At 38.5% G+C, this 16,061-nt stretch overlaps 1 protein-coding gene across 3 annotated transcripts in view; it reads left to right on the top strand.

The window, feature by feature from the left end:
- The window catches only part of KIFAP3 (kinesin associated protein 3), a 68,324-nt gene that overhangs the window by 21,060 nt on the left and 31,203 nt on the right, over window positions 1–16,061 (top strand). For 2 of the 3 annotated variants that reach the window (XM_041420118.1, XM_041420120.1), the window contains exons 11-17: window positions 5,388–5,488; window positions 9,768–9,876; window positions 10,965–11,077; window positions 12,025–12,190; window positions 12,405–12,533; window positions 12,765–12,863; window positions 13,632–13,717. In XM_041420118.1, coding sequence (XP_041276052.1) covers window positions 5,388–5,488; window positions 9,768–9,876; window positions 10,965–11,077; window positions 12,025–12,190; window positions 12,405–12,533; window positions 12,765–12,863; window positions 13,632–13,717 — 803 coding nt within the window. The remainder of the gene's footprint in view (window positions 1–5,387; window positions 5,489–9,767; window positions 9,877–10,964; window positions 11,078–12,024; window positions 12,191–12,404; window positions 12,534–12,764; window positions 12,864–13,631; window positions 13,718–16,061) is intronic. The other variant, XM_041420119.1, reaches the window with a different exon arrangement.

Here is a 16,061-nt window from a genome sequence, read left to right as displayed (position 1 = left end):
CCAGTTTCTGAGTGGAGTCATGAGTTCAAGTATGATTGGCTATGGCCCATCCTAAGGACAAAAAAATGGGCATGTTTTGCCTCAAAAAGGACACACAATTACAGCAGTGTGTTAATTACCAGTCTTTCTGAGTGGCAGTGCTACACTGAGGTGGTTACTGAATATTTTTCAGTCTGTCTTGCATGGAGTTCCAGGCAAAGAAATGGAGCTTGAGGTTCCAGACATGCAGCTTTGTTTTTTCTTGTGCTGCAACATTAAATAACTCAAATTAGTCACTTTTTAGTCCTTTAGGATTCCTCACTAAAGTTTTGGGTTTTTTTGTTTCCTAGGAAAAAATTGTAACCAGGTTTCAGATGTGGCATGTACTGAGTTCTTTGAGTGAAGGGGGGAAAAAAACCCCAAAAAACTAAACCCCAAACCCAACCATTTCAACATTGCAATTTTAAATTAGGCTCATGGTATGAAGCCAGTTTTAAATAACATAAAGAGGACACAGGAGGGGTTATTAGTATGTAATTACTATCATAATGTTTTATTTACAATGTCTAGTCTCCTTGAGTCTGAGCAGATTTGAAAATTCTTTCAGTTTCTCTTGATAAAATAAACTGATATAGCCAATACGATTTATATTTACATATGTAAATCAAACCAATATGTGTCTAGAGCACACATGGACTAACTCAGTCCAACTGTTTCAGAGCTGGTTGTGAGGAAAGATATGGGATAGAGGTAAGTGGAGATATCTTTCTATCACTTTCTTCCTAGAATCACTGCTAATTATGATACATTTGAATAAACCCTTGATGAATCTGTTTTCTGACATTAGGGTGATACAGACATAGGTCTGATACTCAGTTTGTGGCATTTCTAATAATCTAGATTTCTTGCTTGCCTAATTCTGCAGCAGATCACATTAGGGTGTTAGAGTTTGAAACTGAAATAAAGATTCACTGTGCTGTTTTAACAGGTATTTATCTTCATTTGTGTTCTGGTTTTGATTTAGTGTTGTTAATGTTTTGCACATGGGTGGGATAGGGCATATTTCATATCTAATGTGGAGACATTGATTATTCCATTAGAAGTGATGGCTGCTGGATTTACTGATAGTGTTATATTTGAATAATTTAGTCCATAATTTATATTCTCCTCTTTACTTCAGCGTTTGAAAGCTGAATGCTGCTGCTGAGACTGGCAATTCAGTTTTACAGCTTTAGGGTTTCTCTTTTTGTAATGGAGCTAATGGAGGATTTTTTATGTTAAGCTCACAAAGTCAACCAAAATGTAGGACTTGATCTTGTGATCAAGAAATCATATTTTTTCTTTAGCCTCTGCTACTAATACTATTTAGATCTTTAACCATAGTAAGAACTAAACATGCAATTCAAGCTTTGGTCCCCAGAACTGGCACATGGCTTCTTATTAATGTTCAAAGGCTAAAAATCTGAAGCCATTTTGAACTCAGAACCCATCATGTATTTATTTCCCTCTCTAATTTGCAGAAAACTAGTTGTGAAAACAGCCCCAGGGACCTGATATTTTTCCATCCCATCTGCTCCAGCTGAACTACAGCTGCAAAAAAAAAAAAAAAAAAAAAAATCTTAAGTATTGTTTCTATAAACTGTTGAGTGTATTTTATAACACAATAATTCCCACAAAATCAGTAACTGCAGTTAATGACTGGTTTGTTAAGGCATTAACTGCACTCAGCTGGGAATGACCAATTTCTCAGGAATGGCTGTATAAGAACTAAGGCTAATTCAGTTACACTTTCAAATAATTGTTTGGTTAATTAATGGTAGATTCTCGTGGAAATCCTATCAAAGTGCTTGTGACCCCCACATTTAATATCCAATGAGTTCATTATGATTCATGTTTTATTATAAATACCAGAAGAATCCATAATGACTAGGCCATTATTTTCCAGGGCTGCCCTTACTGCTTCAGGCCATTTGGCTATTCCACCTTCAGTCATAAAAAGCTTGATGCTCAAAACTTACCAGCATTTGTAGGCCACAATTTTCTGGCACCCCACCAAAACTTTGGTGATTTTTATGAACACATTTGGCAGAGATCTGTTTTTTGGGGTTTTTTTCTCTTGCCTTTTCTAGTTAGGGTAATAATTGATCCTTACTCTGCCCAGTCATAAGGAAGTCTTCCTTGCATGTCTGCTTTTTCACGTGTGGCCTTCAGCAGTGGTCAAAAATAGCAGAAAAGGTATCACTTGGGTGCTTTGGAAAGCTGTTTTCCAGCCAGCTGCTGGGCAGGGTTTGAAATTTTTACAGCCAAGTCTTTATGCAATGCTTGACTCAGGGTTAATTAATTAGCAGTCAGATGAGTAGAAAATAATCAGAAAAAGGAAGCTTGGTACTGACATATTCAAGTCAGCAGCTGCCAGTTGATATTTTTGGAAGTGAAGTACCCATGTGAAAGAATGAGAATTGAGTTGGTAGGTTTTTCAGAATCTGTCACTTCTTCCCTTTGTGTGTAACCTTTAGCCTGCAGGTGATGCTTTGAGTTTAAAATGCTTTACCTGCTGTGTCTGTCCCATTCCTAATCTTCAACCAGCTCCTTCTACCTGGTCTCCAGTCAACTTTCCTGCAGGCTGTGTGCTTCCCAAGTGAGCATGAGATGAACAGTTGTGTTAAATCATGGGCTTAGGAACAACCATCTCCTTTTGATTCTCCTGCAGTGTTTTACTCTCTGGCTCAGGAATTGTCCCTGTTTTGGTGTGAGAACTTACAAAATCACAAGGTTCTGCTTTTCCTTCCTAAGTGCATGCATAGGGAACATAGACCAGTGAAACTTGCAGACATCAGCCTGAAATCTCTTCCTTTCTGGGAAATTAAAATTAAGTTAAACTTAAAACACATACACCATTAAATACTTAAAAGATGGGTTAGTTGCAGACTGTTTGCCTTCAGCTTTTGTTCTGTAGTTTACCTTTATCCTCAAGTTAGTAGAACTCACTTGTTTTACTCAAAATTGAAAAGTACTTCCTTGCTGAGGCTGTGCAATGGTTGGTTGTGACTTGAAATGCTTTAAACCCTTCTCTCTTCCCCCACTGACAATAGGACAGGGCAGTTCAGGGAAAATGGGTCAGGTAACTGCACAGCAAGGAGAAATTTAAATTCAGTTCTTCTCTTGGAAACTGTAACTGTGTTTGCCTTTTGTGTGTCATGAAATGTATCTTATGGAATGCACTTTTTGGAGAATGATTTAAGTGCTAGTCATTAGAAAGCAACTGTTTAGGACTTCATTCAGATAAAATAAGTTTATTTGGACTCCACATATTCTTCACACTTTAGGTTGAGTATCTGGGTATTTCTGATTATTTTTGGTAGTTTTGAAATTGAGGCTGTCATTTAGCACTGACACCCAAGGTGGTGTTTAGGCATCAGAAGGTAATTGTGACCAGCTAGATTTTTGAAAAAAAAAAAAAAAAAAAGGGTTAGAAGATCATGCAGAGTTTCCTCTAAGAAAGAAAACAGAAGCCTTTACTGTTCTATCAGCCTATTATGGTTGAAAATAAGCCACTAATATTGCCAAATACAAAGAAGCTGCTGAGCTTACCAATTGTAAAACTCTACCTTCACTGATGCTTTATGTTAGCACAAATGAAAGGAGGAAGAAAAAGCCCACACAGGACAGAGGTTAAACAGTAACATTTAGCATCATTCTTGTTAATGGTCTGGCAGTTCATATGTGCTGAAGGTCTGGTCAAACTTTTTTCCAGTTTTTCTTGTTGGTGTTTTGGGGAGCTTTTCTCTCTTTTATACTGCCTTACCTTTTACTTCACACAGTTTCCTGTATTATTGAGCTAGGTGTAATTGTAAATTGAGTCTTGTGTTTGAGTCCTAAATGTGGGCATGGAGTGTTAAGAGCAGTGTAAACAGATTTTTTTTTTCCTTAGACCCATGAAATTTGGAGGAATAATTTCTTCTGTAAACTTCTAAATTTATATAGAAGAAACCTTTATGTGTGGGAAGTTTTTTTCATGAAATGATTGTTTTCCCAATGTTTCTGCAGGTGAATAGGTAGGTAAGGTGACCAGTCACAGGAGAAGCACTAAAGAGAACACACACTTCATTTTGTTTGCTGGTACCTTCTGTGCGTTTATTTTCATAATTATCAGGGTAGCTTTCACATTGGGGCATTACCCTTCCTCCTGCTATTAAATGTATGGAAGATTGTGATACCACTTATATTTTTTCAAGCAGTAAAACTCTAAAAAGATTTGAAAGGTCAGCTCTGATTTTAGGTTTAACGTGGCTAAGAATACTTCACTCACTTGTTTGGCAATTGCCAGAGGGCTTTCATGGGTCTCTCTGGATACCTCAGTTTTGAAAAGGGCTCATTCTCAGCATAAAGGCATCATATGCTTGCTGCTCAAAGGAAATTCCAGCTCCCAGTGATGTATGCAGAAGGAGAATGTCCCTGTTTGAGGTCTTTGTGCTTTGCCAAATTATTACACAGATATTTTCTGACTTAGCTTAAATAGAAGTGGGAGGTAGGGTATTGCTGATGAGTTGTGTAAGAACTGTGAATGAATCTGGAGTTGGTGACCTTATCACATCCTGGTTTAACTAATGTACACATTGAGATGCAGGGTTTATCCCATACATAGCCAATATCCTGCTCCTGCAGGGCTAGAGGAGAACTTGAGAATGCTCAGTGGGTTTCAGCAGTGAGTCAGAAGCAAATTTGTCTGTGTTGTTCTTAAACATTTGTATGTTTGTGTAAGTTGATTTTAGAGAACCTTTCAGTTAAATGCTTCACACCCACTCGCATTAACTGCTCCAGTTTTCCTCAGGAGTCTTTCTCTTTGGTAAATATCACTATGAAAATACACTGATGTAGTGTTTGATGTGTATGAAACACAAAAGGCAACAGTGGGATAATATTGTTATTTAGGAGAGTAAAACAACAAGTATTTGCTTGAAAGGCAGTGGATTCCTTCTACAACACCTCTTACTGGTAGTTCTTGTTTTCTCTCTGGCACTGGTGCATTATTTATTAATTTCAATAGGAATATCCACAGCTAAATCTTAATTTTCTAGCTGGAAACTAGAAAGATTAAGCCTTTCTCTGGATGGCCAGTCATTATTAAGCATTCCTTTCACAAAATAAATACCTTGCAAAGTGGGGTTAGAGGAAGTGTTTTGAGGTGCTGGGAAGAGGAAGGAATATTTACCATTGCCCTGGTTCCCTCTTTGCACTAATATGTGGTTCATTTGGCTAGGCCAGGCCAAGACCCTTTCATTAACATGTCATTTCTGATTTAAATTTTCCCTCCATTAGCTAGGATTGTTCTGCTTTTCATTTTCCTCCTTTCAGTATTTAATGACAGCTAAAAATTCTCAGAGTAATATTTTTTTTTCTCCTTCTAGGAAACGAAAATAACAAAAAAGTAGCGATTTGCATTCTGTATCACATCAGCATGGACGATTGCTTTAAATCGATGTTTGCATACACAGACTGTATCCCTCAGGTACGTGATGAGCTGATAAGATCCATCTTCCCTCCTCCCTGGCTCATGGCAGAGCTCGCACTGACACCCGCAGGTGACAAAGGGAACAGCCACGGTGCTGCCTGGCCCTGGGGCACCCCCTCCTCAGGCAGGGACTGTTCTTTGCGTTTTCACGGTCCCCAGCAAAAGCAGAGGTGACCGATTCCTGTCACTGCTGCTGACACTTGAGCTGCACCGGTGAACTGCTGAAATTACAGGTGACCCGGAGGATTCCTACAGAAGATTGGGAATGCTTGAGAGAGATTAAAGCTTGTGCAAAGCAGCTCCTTGGGGAACGTAGTGGAAAGTATTTCCTTTGCAGTTTTAGAAGGCATTCTTGCCTGATCCCATTGGGTATCAAAATTTCAGTGTCTCCAATATTGCAGGATATGAACTGGAAACCAGCCAAGGAGGGTTACATTCCTACATGACAATTCCTTTTCCAACTGCAGGCATGTACAGCAAGGGAGGCTTGATGACTGTGGAAGGCTCTTCACTGATCTTTCAGCCTGCATTTTGTTACTTAACTCATTGACTCTAGCAGACACAATATCATGGGGTTTGGGGTTTTGTGAGTATGTTTGGTTTTTTGTGTGCATGTGTTTTGTTGTTTTTTGTTGGTTTGGGTTTTTTTGTTTTTCTCAAGTACCAAGTCCTCTCATACTGACCTTTTTCTCAGCCCTGGCAAGACTGGAGTTGAGAAAGCCTATGTTGCCCAAATGTAAAAGCTCTTTAGTAGCTTTTTCAGAATTGCACCATGGCATCTTCTTTCCTGCCAAATGGGTTTTTAACATCAAATACTTCCAGAATGGAAAGTTGTCATGGAAGAGTTACCAGAATGCTTCTGGTCATTATCTTATGGCAAAATCGGTGAAGTTTTTCCACGTACACAAGATGATTTTGGATAACAGAGAGGGGAGAACTGGTGGGAATAACTAATACATGTTACAGAGTGGTCTAGTAAACATCTTGCTGTCTTTTCTACCACAAGAAGCAATTATTTTTAGGGCATTTGTGTAATATAAGGGACCTACTTTGTTCTAGCACTTACCAGCAAAACTCAGATTCCTGCACCGGTGTCTTGGGACCTGCTTGTGAGGTGTTTTCATGGAATCTTGGTATGACTCCTGGACCCCCAGTGCTTACAGAGCTGTGTCCAAAGGCTGCTGGAGCAGCAAACAATTCTGCCTGGGCTTCAATTCTGCTGCCTTCGCTGGGCTTTAGTGAAGTAAACAACAAAGCTGCAAAGTATAACTGTGGCTATTGATGCTTCACAGGTCACTTCTGCACACTGTTGAAAAAGAAGCTGAGCAACCAGAGCTGAAATTTTACTAATGAATGTTCAAAATTAGGATGGTAGCAGAAAGCATTAGGAAGTGGATAAGGCATCAGGAAAAGAAAATGACTGTTTTAAAAGGACTCACTGCTATCTAATTCTACCCAAGAGACCCAAAATCTCTTTTCAGCTGTGGTATACACCCTTGTGTGGGTTTGTCTCTTTTTGAGGAAAGGTGTTCGTCAACAGGTACTAATTAATGTTTAGCAGCAGTAGGAAGTGCTTGGAGGAAGCAGGCCTTGTGGTGATTCTGGCTGCATGAAGTGCTTGCCCAGGGCTCGCGCGTGCTGTCCCGGGCAAACATCCTTGTGGATTGCAGGAGTTAGTGGGTGCTACTCTAGTAACAGTTAAAAGTGAGTATTAACAGTTCATTCTTGTTTAGACCTCAGCAATGCGTGTTTTGTTTAAATAGGTGCAAATGCCATCCAGATGCTTATAAAAGCCTTTATTGGTAATAACCTGGCCAATCAAAGGGCATGGTTAGGCAGTGATGTCATGGTGATATTTAATATTTTACCGCAGAGCGGTGTGCAAGGTCCTCCAAAGCTGCCCACATGTTTTCCACCACGCTTGTCCTGTTTGGGCCCTCTTTGATCTCTAAGCTTCTTTTCAGCTTAATGCTGGTAAACGTCCTCTCTTGACAGCCCCCTTTGCTCCTGTCCGCCATTATCTGCTGAAGTTCAGAAACCAGAGCATCACTTCAAACAGCAGAGTTGGGAGTAGCCGCTCAGGAGAGATTCCTGAGGCATGCAGTTCTGGCATAATCATTCAAAGATGTTGGAGCTGGGCTTGGGGAGGGGGTTGGACAGAGGTGTATGTGAACGCAGAGCTGTGGGGGTTGGCCTCTGGTCACTGGTAAATAAGTGAAGGCAGGTGCCAGAGAGTCTAGACACAGTGATTTCAGTGCTGGTCTGTGGTATCTGATACTCAATATGGGACTTGTCTGATTGAACACTACTGCCTCTTCATTGCACATGCTGCAGTCTTTTTACTGCCTTCCTGTTAAATCAGTAAAAGATGACAATGGACATAGTAAAAGCAGAACAAATTTAATTTTAATATTTCCTATTTGGCAGCAATTACTCTTCCTTTTGAAGTGGCACAAGAAGCAATCAAATTAAATGAAGACATAATGGGAAACATGGAGCTCGTATGAAACTATTATTTTAAAATTTGAACGGCTTTAATTGAAACTGGATATATTTTTTCTTTTATAGAGAAGTAGTTCAGTAATTAACAGTGTAATCCCATCTTGTTAAACATTTAATTTCCACAGATTTGTATTGTGTAAGTAATGAGAATGTTTCCCTTCAAATTATTTGAAGGGTTTTAAAAATCTGTTTTTAAAGGTTTTGTAACAGAAGAGTTGCAGGGGGTGATTTTTGAATGCTCGTGTTCTACTTGTTAAATGGCAATTTTCTTCTCTGTTAATTCCCTCTTATGTGACTGTCAGGCTTAAGGATTTAATAAACCAGGGATTTTATAAGTTCTTAAAACAACCTAGAGAAATCTGATTCTACCTTTTTAAGAAAAGGAGGAAGAATCAATGATAGCTTTTAAATGAGTACATGAAAGTCTCAGGAAAGACATAAATAGCCATCTTGTAATGTAGTTTTTATTTTGGGGGTGTTTTGGTTCTGTTTGGAATGAGAGCCTGATATCTGATAATAGGTAAACCTACAGAATGGCTGGAGTAAAGTAATTTGGAGGGAATTCCTGCAATCCTATTGTTTCTTTTTATTTTGTCCTGTTTAAATGGATTCTTCACCTACTTTCTCTAGCTTTTAATGCATTACAAACTTGTCTTTCCACCAGGGGGCAAGCACACAAGTATTTAATGATTAGTTAATCATTAAATTTAATGATTATGTGTTGCTTTCTTGTCCTCCCAGCCCTTTTTGAGCTGCAGTTTTTGTACTTTGTCCTGCTTATCTTCAGGCTTAGTTGTTTCTTCTTCCAGTAATCTCAGTCTTGTCATCACACTGGTTTGCATTATAATCTAACCATGTCTTGTGGACTGAGTGGGTTTTAGAAGCAAACAAGGTGGTGTCCCCAGCCCTGAATTTGTGCAGGGCTTGTCTGCCAGGACTGGAACCAGAGGGAAAAGAAATGGGTTTATTTCAGTCATGTTCATATATTCCAAATGCCATTTCAAAACCTGTTCCTGTTGAGCCAAATGAGCCAGGATAGGCAGCCTGTGATGTAATGGACAGTACAGGGCCAGGTGTGTCAAATGATGGCAGCCCATGGGTTAGGAGCCTTGGGAATCACCTGGGAATTCACTGACATTGGCTGAACAGTTTGAACAGGATTATAGATGATTGTCTACTTGCATTAATGTTACCAGAAGAATGGGATTACTGCTGAGGAGTCTGTGGGATGTGGCAGTGTTCAGCTTTAGCTGGAAGCTGCAAAGAGAAAAAGTACAGTGCTGCAGAGACAGCTAAAACTGCCTGTCAATGGAGTAACTCACTGCAAAATAGTAGCAGAATTATTTTGCAGTTAAGTACCTGTTTAGAGTCATAATTTTATGAAGCTAGTAGGTATTAATCTGACTTTCTGCAAAATTAAGTTGTGGGTGTTTTTTTTTCCTATATTAAATTCACCTAAGCTTTCAAAATAAATTTATCCATTCACAAATACTAAAAACCATTCAAACAAAAATTTGAGTGGTAGCAATAAAACGTAACTAAGCCAAGTTAATTTAAGGTGATGAGTGATTGCCATTTTTGGCACTTTGAAGAATTGTTATCCCTAAATAATGGAGCTATACATGTCGTGCCCCTGACCTGTGTAACTTTCACTGTTCTTGCAGAAATGCTGAATACAAATTTTTTAAAAAGATAATGTAGTTGATATCCTAACACTGCTTTTCTAATGTTGTGGAAAGATTAATGACCCAAATGTGCTTGTGTTTCTTGGCAGTTAATGAAGATGCTTTTTGAATGTCCTGATGAGAGAGTTGACCTGGAACTTATTTCTTTCTGTATTAACCTTGCTGCCAACAAAAGAAATGTGCAGCTCATCTGTGAAGGTAACTGGACTGAGGTTTTGCTGGGGGGGTTTAGAGATGACAACACTTTGTATATTTTCCTTTATTACACTTATATATGTAAATTATGTATATTCGAGTTATTTATAAATGTAGATATGTGTTTTTTAAAAATAAAATGCATCTGTTTGGGTAATGATTGCAAGCAAATAGCCACATCCTCCTCACAATTTGCTCTTGGTGGCAGGAATGACACTTGAGGGAGATGCCCACACCTCTTGTGCATGCACACAGTTCTGAAAAACAGGCTGATGACATGGCTATGGAAAACTATAGCTGTGTGGAGACATCAGGATTTTATTCTGCCTGATGCCTAAAATCTGTCTTTGACTGATTGGTGTTTCACCTACCAGTGAAACACAAATTAATCAATCATGATTGATCAATTCAAATCATATCAAATGAATAGCAATGATGTCTTTCAGTTGCAGCTTTCTATTAATTTTTTTAATATAATTGAGCTTCTTTTGGCTTCTAATCTTTTGGTTCATGGTCTAGATAGTTCTGAATTTCTTGCAGTAACTCTGGATTACTTTTAAAGTTTCATTATTTTCATACTAGCAGTTTTAAATGAAACAATATTACTCAGTAGCTCCAACTTTCACTTGTTCAGCATTTTCCCTGGGAACTGCTGCAGTCAGTTACTGGCCTTCAAAGGGGACAGTTGCTATCAGGAAATTCTGTGGCCTGAAACTCCTCTTGAAAATTCTGTGCATGGCTCTGTAAAAGGGGGGAGCAGGGAGATCCAATTTGACATTAAAGCTGGAAGTCAAGCTTAGCAGTACCTTTTAGGTAGGCAAGGGTAAACATGGTGGTAACACTGGAATTTGTTCTGTGTGGTCAAGTACTTCAGATCTGTTCCCACACATTGATCTTTGGTAAATAAACTTTAAAAGCCATAACAACATATTTATTCCATGGAATGGGGAGAGAAGTCTCTGTGCCTGGACTAACTGCTGTGCACTTTTTTCATTCTAAACTTTTACAGCTTAAAGCATTTGTATGCATGTTGATTTTTGATCAGCCAGTACTTGCCTCTTTTTTTTTTCTAAGTGCTTGTTTCTTTTCAGGAAATGGTTTGAAAATGCTCATGAAGCGGGCTTTGAAGTTTAAGGATCCGTTGTTAATGAAGATGATCAGAAATATTTCACAACATGATGGGCCAACTAAAAGCCAGTTTATTGTAAGTATTAGGTCTTACCTAATGTGATCTCTGTTTTTATCCTTCTGGAAAATTCTGGTTCTGGAGAGCTGCTGTGGTTTGTTTTGTAGACTGTGCAGTTTAAGTTTCCTTGTCTGTCCTGGGGTGATTTATGTTTTGTTTTATAAGGCTATCTCAGCTGGTAGATCAGAGTTTGGATGCCCCACTAAGGGGAAAACAGGTCTTAAGCCTTATCCAGTAAGTTTCAAAACAAACACACAAACCCAAGTAAACAAACAAAAATGCCCCAGCTGCTGGGGTGAACATCATAACAATTGTTATCCTAAGTTTCTGCTTTTGGACCTAGAGAGAATCTTCTGGTGCTTTTTTTTTTTTTTTTTTTTCCCCACTGTGCTAAATGTGTTTTATTTGTGGATATTTTAAATATTTAATGTTTAAATATTGAGCCTGTAAAGCCAGCCTTTCAAAAGAAAGGAGGAAAACACAACATTCTAATCATGGAGATTTTAAACATACTTTTACAATGTGGATTGAATATCAAACTGTCTTAAAGCAGTATAAAATAAGTAGAAGCCATTATTCCCCTGTTCATGTCCTCAGAAAATCTTCTAGTTATTTGTTAAAATCTTCAGGTAAAGGACTCCATTACTACCACTAATTCAGGATGGTTTTCTCCCTCTTCTTTTCCTTTTTTTCTAAGAGCTTTTTTAAACTCTGTGTTGTAGTAACTGCTTTTGGAGCATTGAAACAAACAATCCACATTCCTTGAAAGTGGAAGGATGGAGAGGAAGAGTGCTGAAATGTTTTCTTGGATTATTCATCAACTGGAATTGAAACTGCCTTATTAGTCCTTGTTTCAGGAGCAAAGTCTCTTTTCTTTTGAGGACTAGCTTTAGTTTGGCTGAGATGTGAATTCTTCAGAAACCCAGATTATTCATTTGTAATGCTTGTTGCTGTATTTTCTTCAGGAATATGTTGGTGATTTAGCAGCTCAAATATCAAATTTGGAAGAAGAAGAATTTGTGATTGAATGCCTGGGAACACTTGCAAATTTGACCTTACCAGAGCTGGACTGGGAACTTGTGCTGAAGGAATACAAACTGGTTCCATATCTGAAGGATAAGTTGAAACCGGGTCTGTACAAAGTTGGGTTGGGCTTCCAAAGCAGACTTTCTCAAAGATTATTTAGAGTGCTCAGAGTAGAGTCCATTTACCTTTATAATTTGTGATTGTTTAGGAAAACATAACACTGAAGAATAGAATCATGTCTGCAGATAAATACACAACTTCCAGTAGATTAAGAATTCCTGAGAGAGGTAATACTTCCTACTTCTGCCTTGTGCCTTAGCAGGTTCTGCTGAGGATGACCTGGTTTTGGAAGTGGTGATCATGATTGGAACAGTGTCCATGGATGACTCCTGTGCTGCTCTGCTGGCTAAATCTGGGATCATCCCTGCACTCATCGAGCTGCTGAATGGTAAAGTGGCCATGTGCACAGCAGGAGCTCTCAGTGACATTGCTGTTTCCTTGCAAGGCAGGGTTGGTGTTTGTATGAGGAAGGAGCAGCAGTTACTCTCTTAGTGAGAGATTATGAGTAGTGGTTTTATAGATTTGGGTTTTCCCACACCTTCACAACTCTTTAACCACCAAAACTCTTTAACCATCTATTTGTGAGGTTTGAAATTGTGGTGGATTTTTCTTCTTGCAGCTCAGCAGGAAGATGATGAGTTTGTCTGCCAGATCATCTATGTATTTTATCAGATGGTGTTCCACCAAGCCACCAGAGATGTCATCATCAAGGAAACACGTATCTTTTTACAGATTAAACATCTAGAATTCAGCACTTAATTTGCCATTGCTAGTGTTTGACTCCTGTTTCTCTTGCAGTAACCTCATGATCTCAGAGGTTTCTTTGTAAATGTTTATTCCAGCTGAAGAAAAAACCCAAACAGCCTAAGTGTGTAAAGGGACTGTAAGATTAATAATAAAGATTAAAACTTAGTTTGCTTTGAAGCAGGAAGGGAAGTAGGAGGGGGATCAGCTGACTCATTGCTTGCTATCCTATATGATTTACTGTCTGAATTTGTTATGCAAATCATAATGAAATTCACAGTTCATAGAAGAACATATGTAGAGCATAAGCAAACTTTTTGTACTGCACCATTATACAAATATTGCATGATCTGAAATTGTTTGGGCCTTAAGTGAATGTTGAATTTTACTGAAGCATTCAGAATGGGTTGAATGAGCCCTGGGAGGGCTCAAATTAGTGATTACATTGCTAACAATACAAAGAACACTTCTTCCTGTTCTTTTTGCCTTTAATCTCTGTGGAATATCTGAGAAGCCATTTGGGTTGTTGTTCTTTGTGTCCTCTTTGGACTCCTAGGTTACTAGCTTTAAAAAAATAAAGATAAGATGGTGCATCTCTTGCCAATTCTGGAATGCTAAAGCATTTGAAAAATGCTTTCTTGCCATATGAGATGAAAAATTCCTGCAGATTAGTGAAATTTGAAGAACCCAGTGTTGTGAGGAGGGGGAAAAAATGTTTTTCTCCTTAACAGCCGCTGTGCAGAAGCTCCAGCGTACCTTATAGACCTGATGCACGATAAAAACGCTGAGATCCGCAAGGTCTGTGACAACACTCTGGATATCATAGCGGTAGGTCTGCCTTTCTTCATCCTTCCAGAGCCTCTTTACACAAGAGAATTCTAAAAGAACTAAATATATTGCAAATTGGAAGTGTTTTTCTTGTGCAACTTTCTAATCATATGGATAAAAGATGAATTTTCAGGGCACAATGACAATCATTAGGGTGTGCATTGAACTTCCAAAAAGTGTGTGTGTACTTTGAAAATTCATACAAGTTAACTTTACACTTTTTAAAAGTGCTTTTAGCCTTTTATAAATTAATCACATTACGTAAGCGTGCCAAGCTTTCATTATTTCTTAGTTCTCCAAACAAATGGCTCTTGTTACCCAGCAGCTTTATTCAGCTTCTCTACATTGCCTGATGCCAATATTTTTTCAAAAAGAAAATGTGGCAGCGATCCTGATGCTGGCTGTCCCCTGCTGAGGGAGCAATCACTCTAATATTGTCTTCACCTTTTGGATAGGTTTCCTTTAGCTATGTAGCTTAGTTTGTCTAACTATCCATGGATCACAGTCAACTTTTGGAGCAGTTGTGTTACACTGCTAAATTGGAAAAAAGAAATAATACTGAATTATCAAGTGCTGTTGAGGATTGTAGTGACTCTGCATCCTTTTGGGTATAGAGTAGCTGTCATGAAATTAAATTTTATAGTCAAAAACAATTTAACTGAGTCAAGAGCAGCAGTACCTATGGCTTTTTCAGTCATCTGCATTGTTCCTTTTTCAGTTTAATTACATGTATTGCGGCTTGTTCTCTGAGAAGTTCAGTATAGTTTAAGGCCTAACTTACACTGCAAAATACTATATATAGTCTAGTTTGGCTTCCTCTATTATGCTCACTAATAATGTCTTCTAATTTAATAGTGAAATAACATTTTCTGAACTGGAATTCTTTTTAGCTGGCTCTGTCTTTTCTTCATGGAGATATGCAATGAAAATTTGCTCCAGAGGCAGAGTTGCTGTTGATATTCATTAAGGGCTAGATTTAAACTCAGATGAATTTGCACTTAGTACTTATTTATGATGGGCATCATGTTCAGTTTAACACAATCAGCTTTTTGTAGGGACATCTCCCATGAAAACAGTGGAAGGTCTTTTTTTATCTTCTGGGTGAGGCTGGATGATCTGAGTGCATCAAACACTTGTTCTACCTTGAGGCCAGTGTGATTTCCAATGATGGAAATGATTTGTTCATATGGGGAAGCTTTACAGTGAGGGGTGTTGTAATAACATTAATCAAAATGTATAGAATCTAAAATAATAAACATACAAAAATACAGTTTCATATTCAATATTTCCATCTGAATAAAATGTACTTGGCTTTTTTTTACCTTCCTAAGAACACGAAATCTTTATGGTCCCCGTGAGTCAGTGAGGAGTGCTAAGTTAATGGATGGGAAAGGCTCCTCAACTTGCAAAAAGCACTGGACTGGACTTTCATGGCCTTGAGGAAGAATAAAGGGAAGAAGTGATGTGGTACTTGGGTTGTTGGGGATGGAGGAGGAGACACCAGACACAGACTGAGAGCAGCTTGCATGGTGGTAAATTTATATTTTTCTTCGCTTGTGGAGCAATGCCACGCTTAGAATGGTGTTAGCTGGTGAGTCAGGAGAGCTCCTTTTCCAAGAAGGTTTTCTGGCTTTATTATCTGGGTGTTGGGGTTATAAACTGCATAAACACCATGCCCCTGAGGGGAACAGGAAACATAATGTGGTCTGTTTTCTGGTAGACAAAGAGTACCACTAATTAATTAATTGCTTTCTCAATCATGTTGGAATCTGGTTGCACTTGTGTCTCTCAGTACAAAAAAATCACAAGCAAAAAAGGCAATGTATTCTAAATAGTGATGGTAGGAATTATAAGAGGGTAAGTTATCAGAAGCTCCCATCTTGCTAGGTGTTAAAGGAATGTTACAGCAGGCTGTAAACACAGAGTTGTTTGGTTGGGGAGCAGTTTTACACCAGCAGTGCCTGCTGAGGTGTCTGAACAGTCTCCAGGAGTGATGGAACTTCTTATCTGTGCTAACTCCACAACAAGTATACCTCCACTTTTCAGTCTTGTTGCACACATGTTGACAGGAGTAGGTCCTCTGATGGAAATCAGAAAATAAATGTTGGGGAGTAGATTTGAAAATAATTTCTACTCAGGGAGACAAATGCTTCTTTCACTCATCAATGAGCTGTATATACTGTGATTGAAATAGCACTGGAGAAAATCACATGGCTTATAAGCCTTAGGGGAGAAATGCTTTCTGCAGTAAAGTAATTGTCACAGAAATTATGGAAATGTTACACTAGTGATGATTTGTTTAATATAGCTTGGCTGGACTCTGCCACTGATGAACTGAAACAGA

Source organism: Onychostruthus taczanowskii, unplaced genomic scaffold (genome assembly GCF_017590055.1).
Source record: "Onychostruthus taczanowskii isolate IOZ18803 unplaced genomic scaffold, ASM1759005v1 scaffold63, whole genome shotgun sequence".
Taxonomy (NCBI): Eukaryota; Metazoa; Chordata; class Aves; order Passeriformes; family Passeridae; genus Onychostruthus; species Onychostruthus taczanowskii.
The sequence above is the reverse complement of the archived record's forward strand: the minus strand, read 5'-3'. Positions and strand labels throughout refer to the sequence as shown.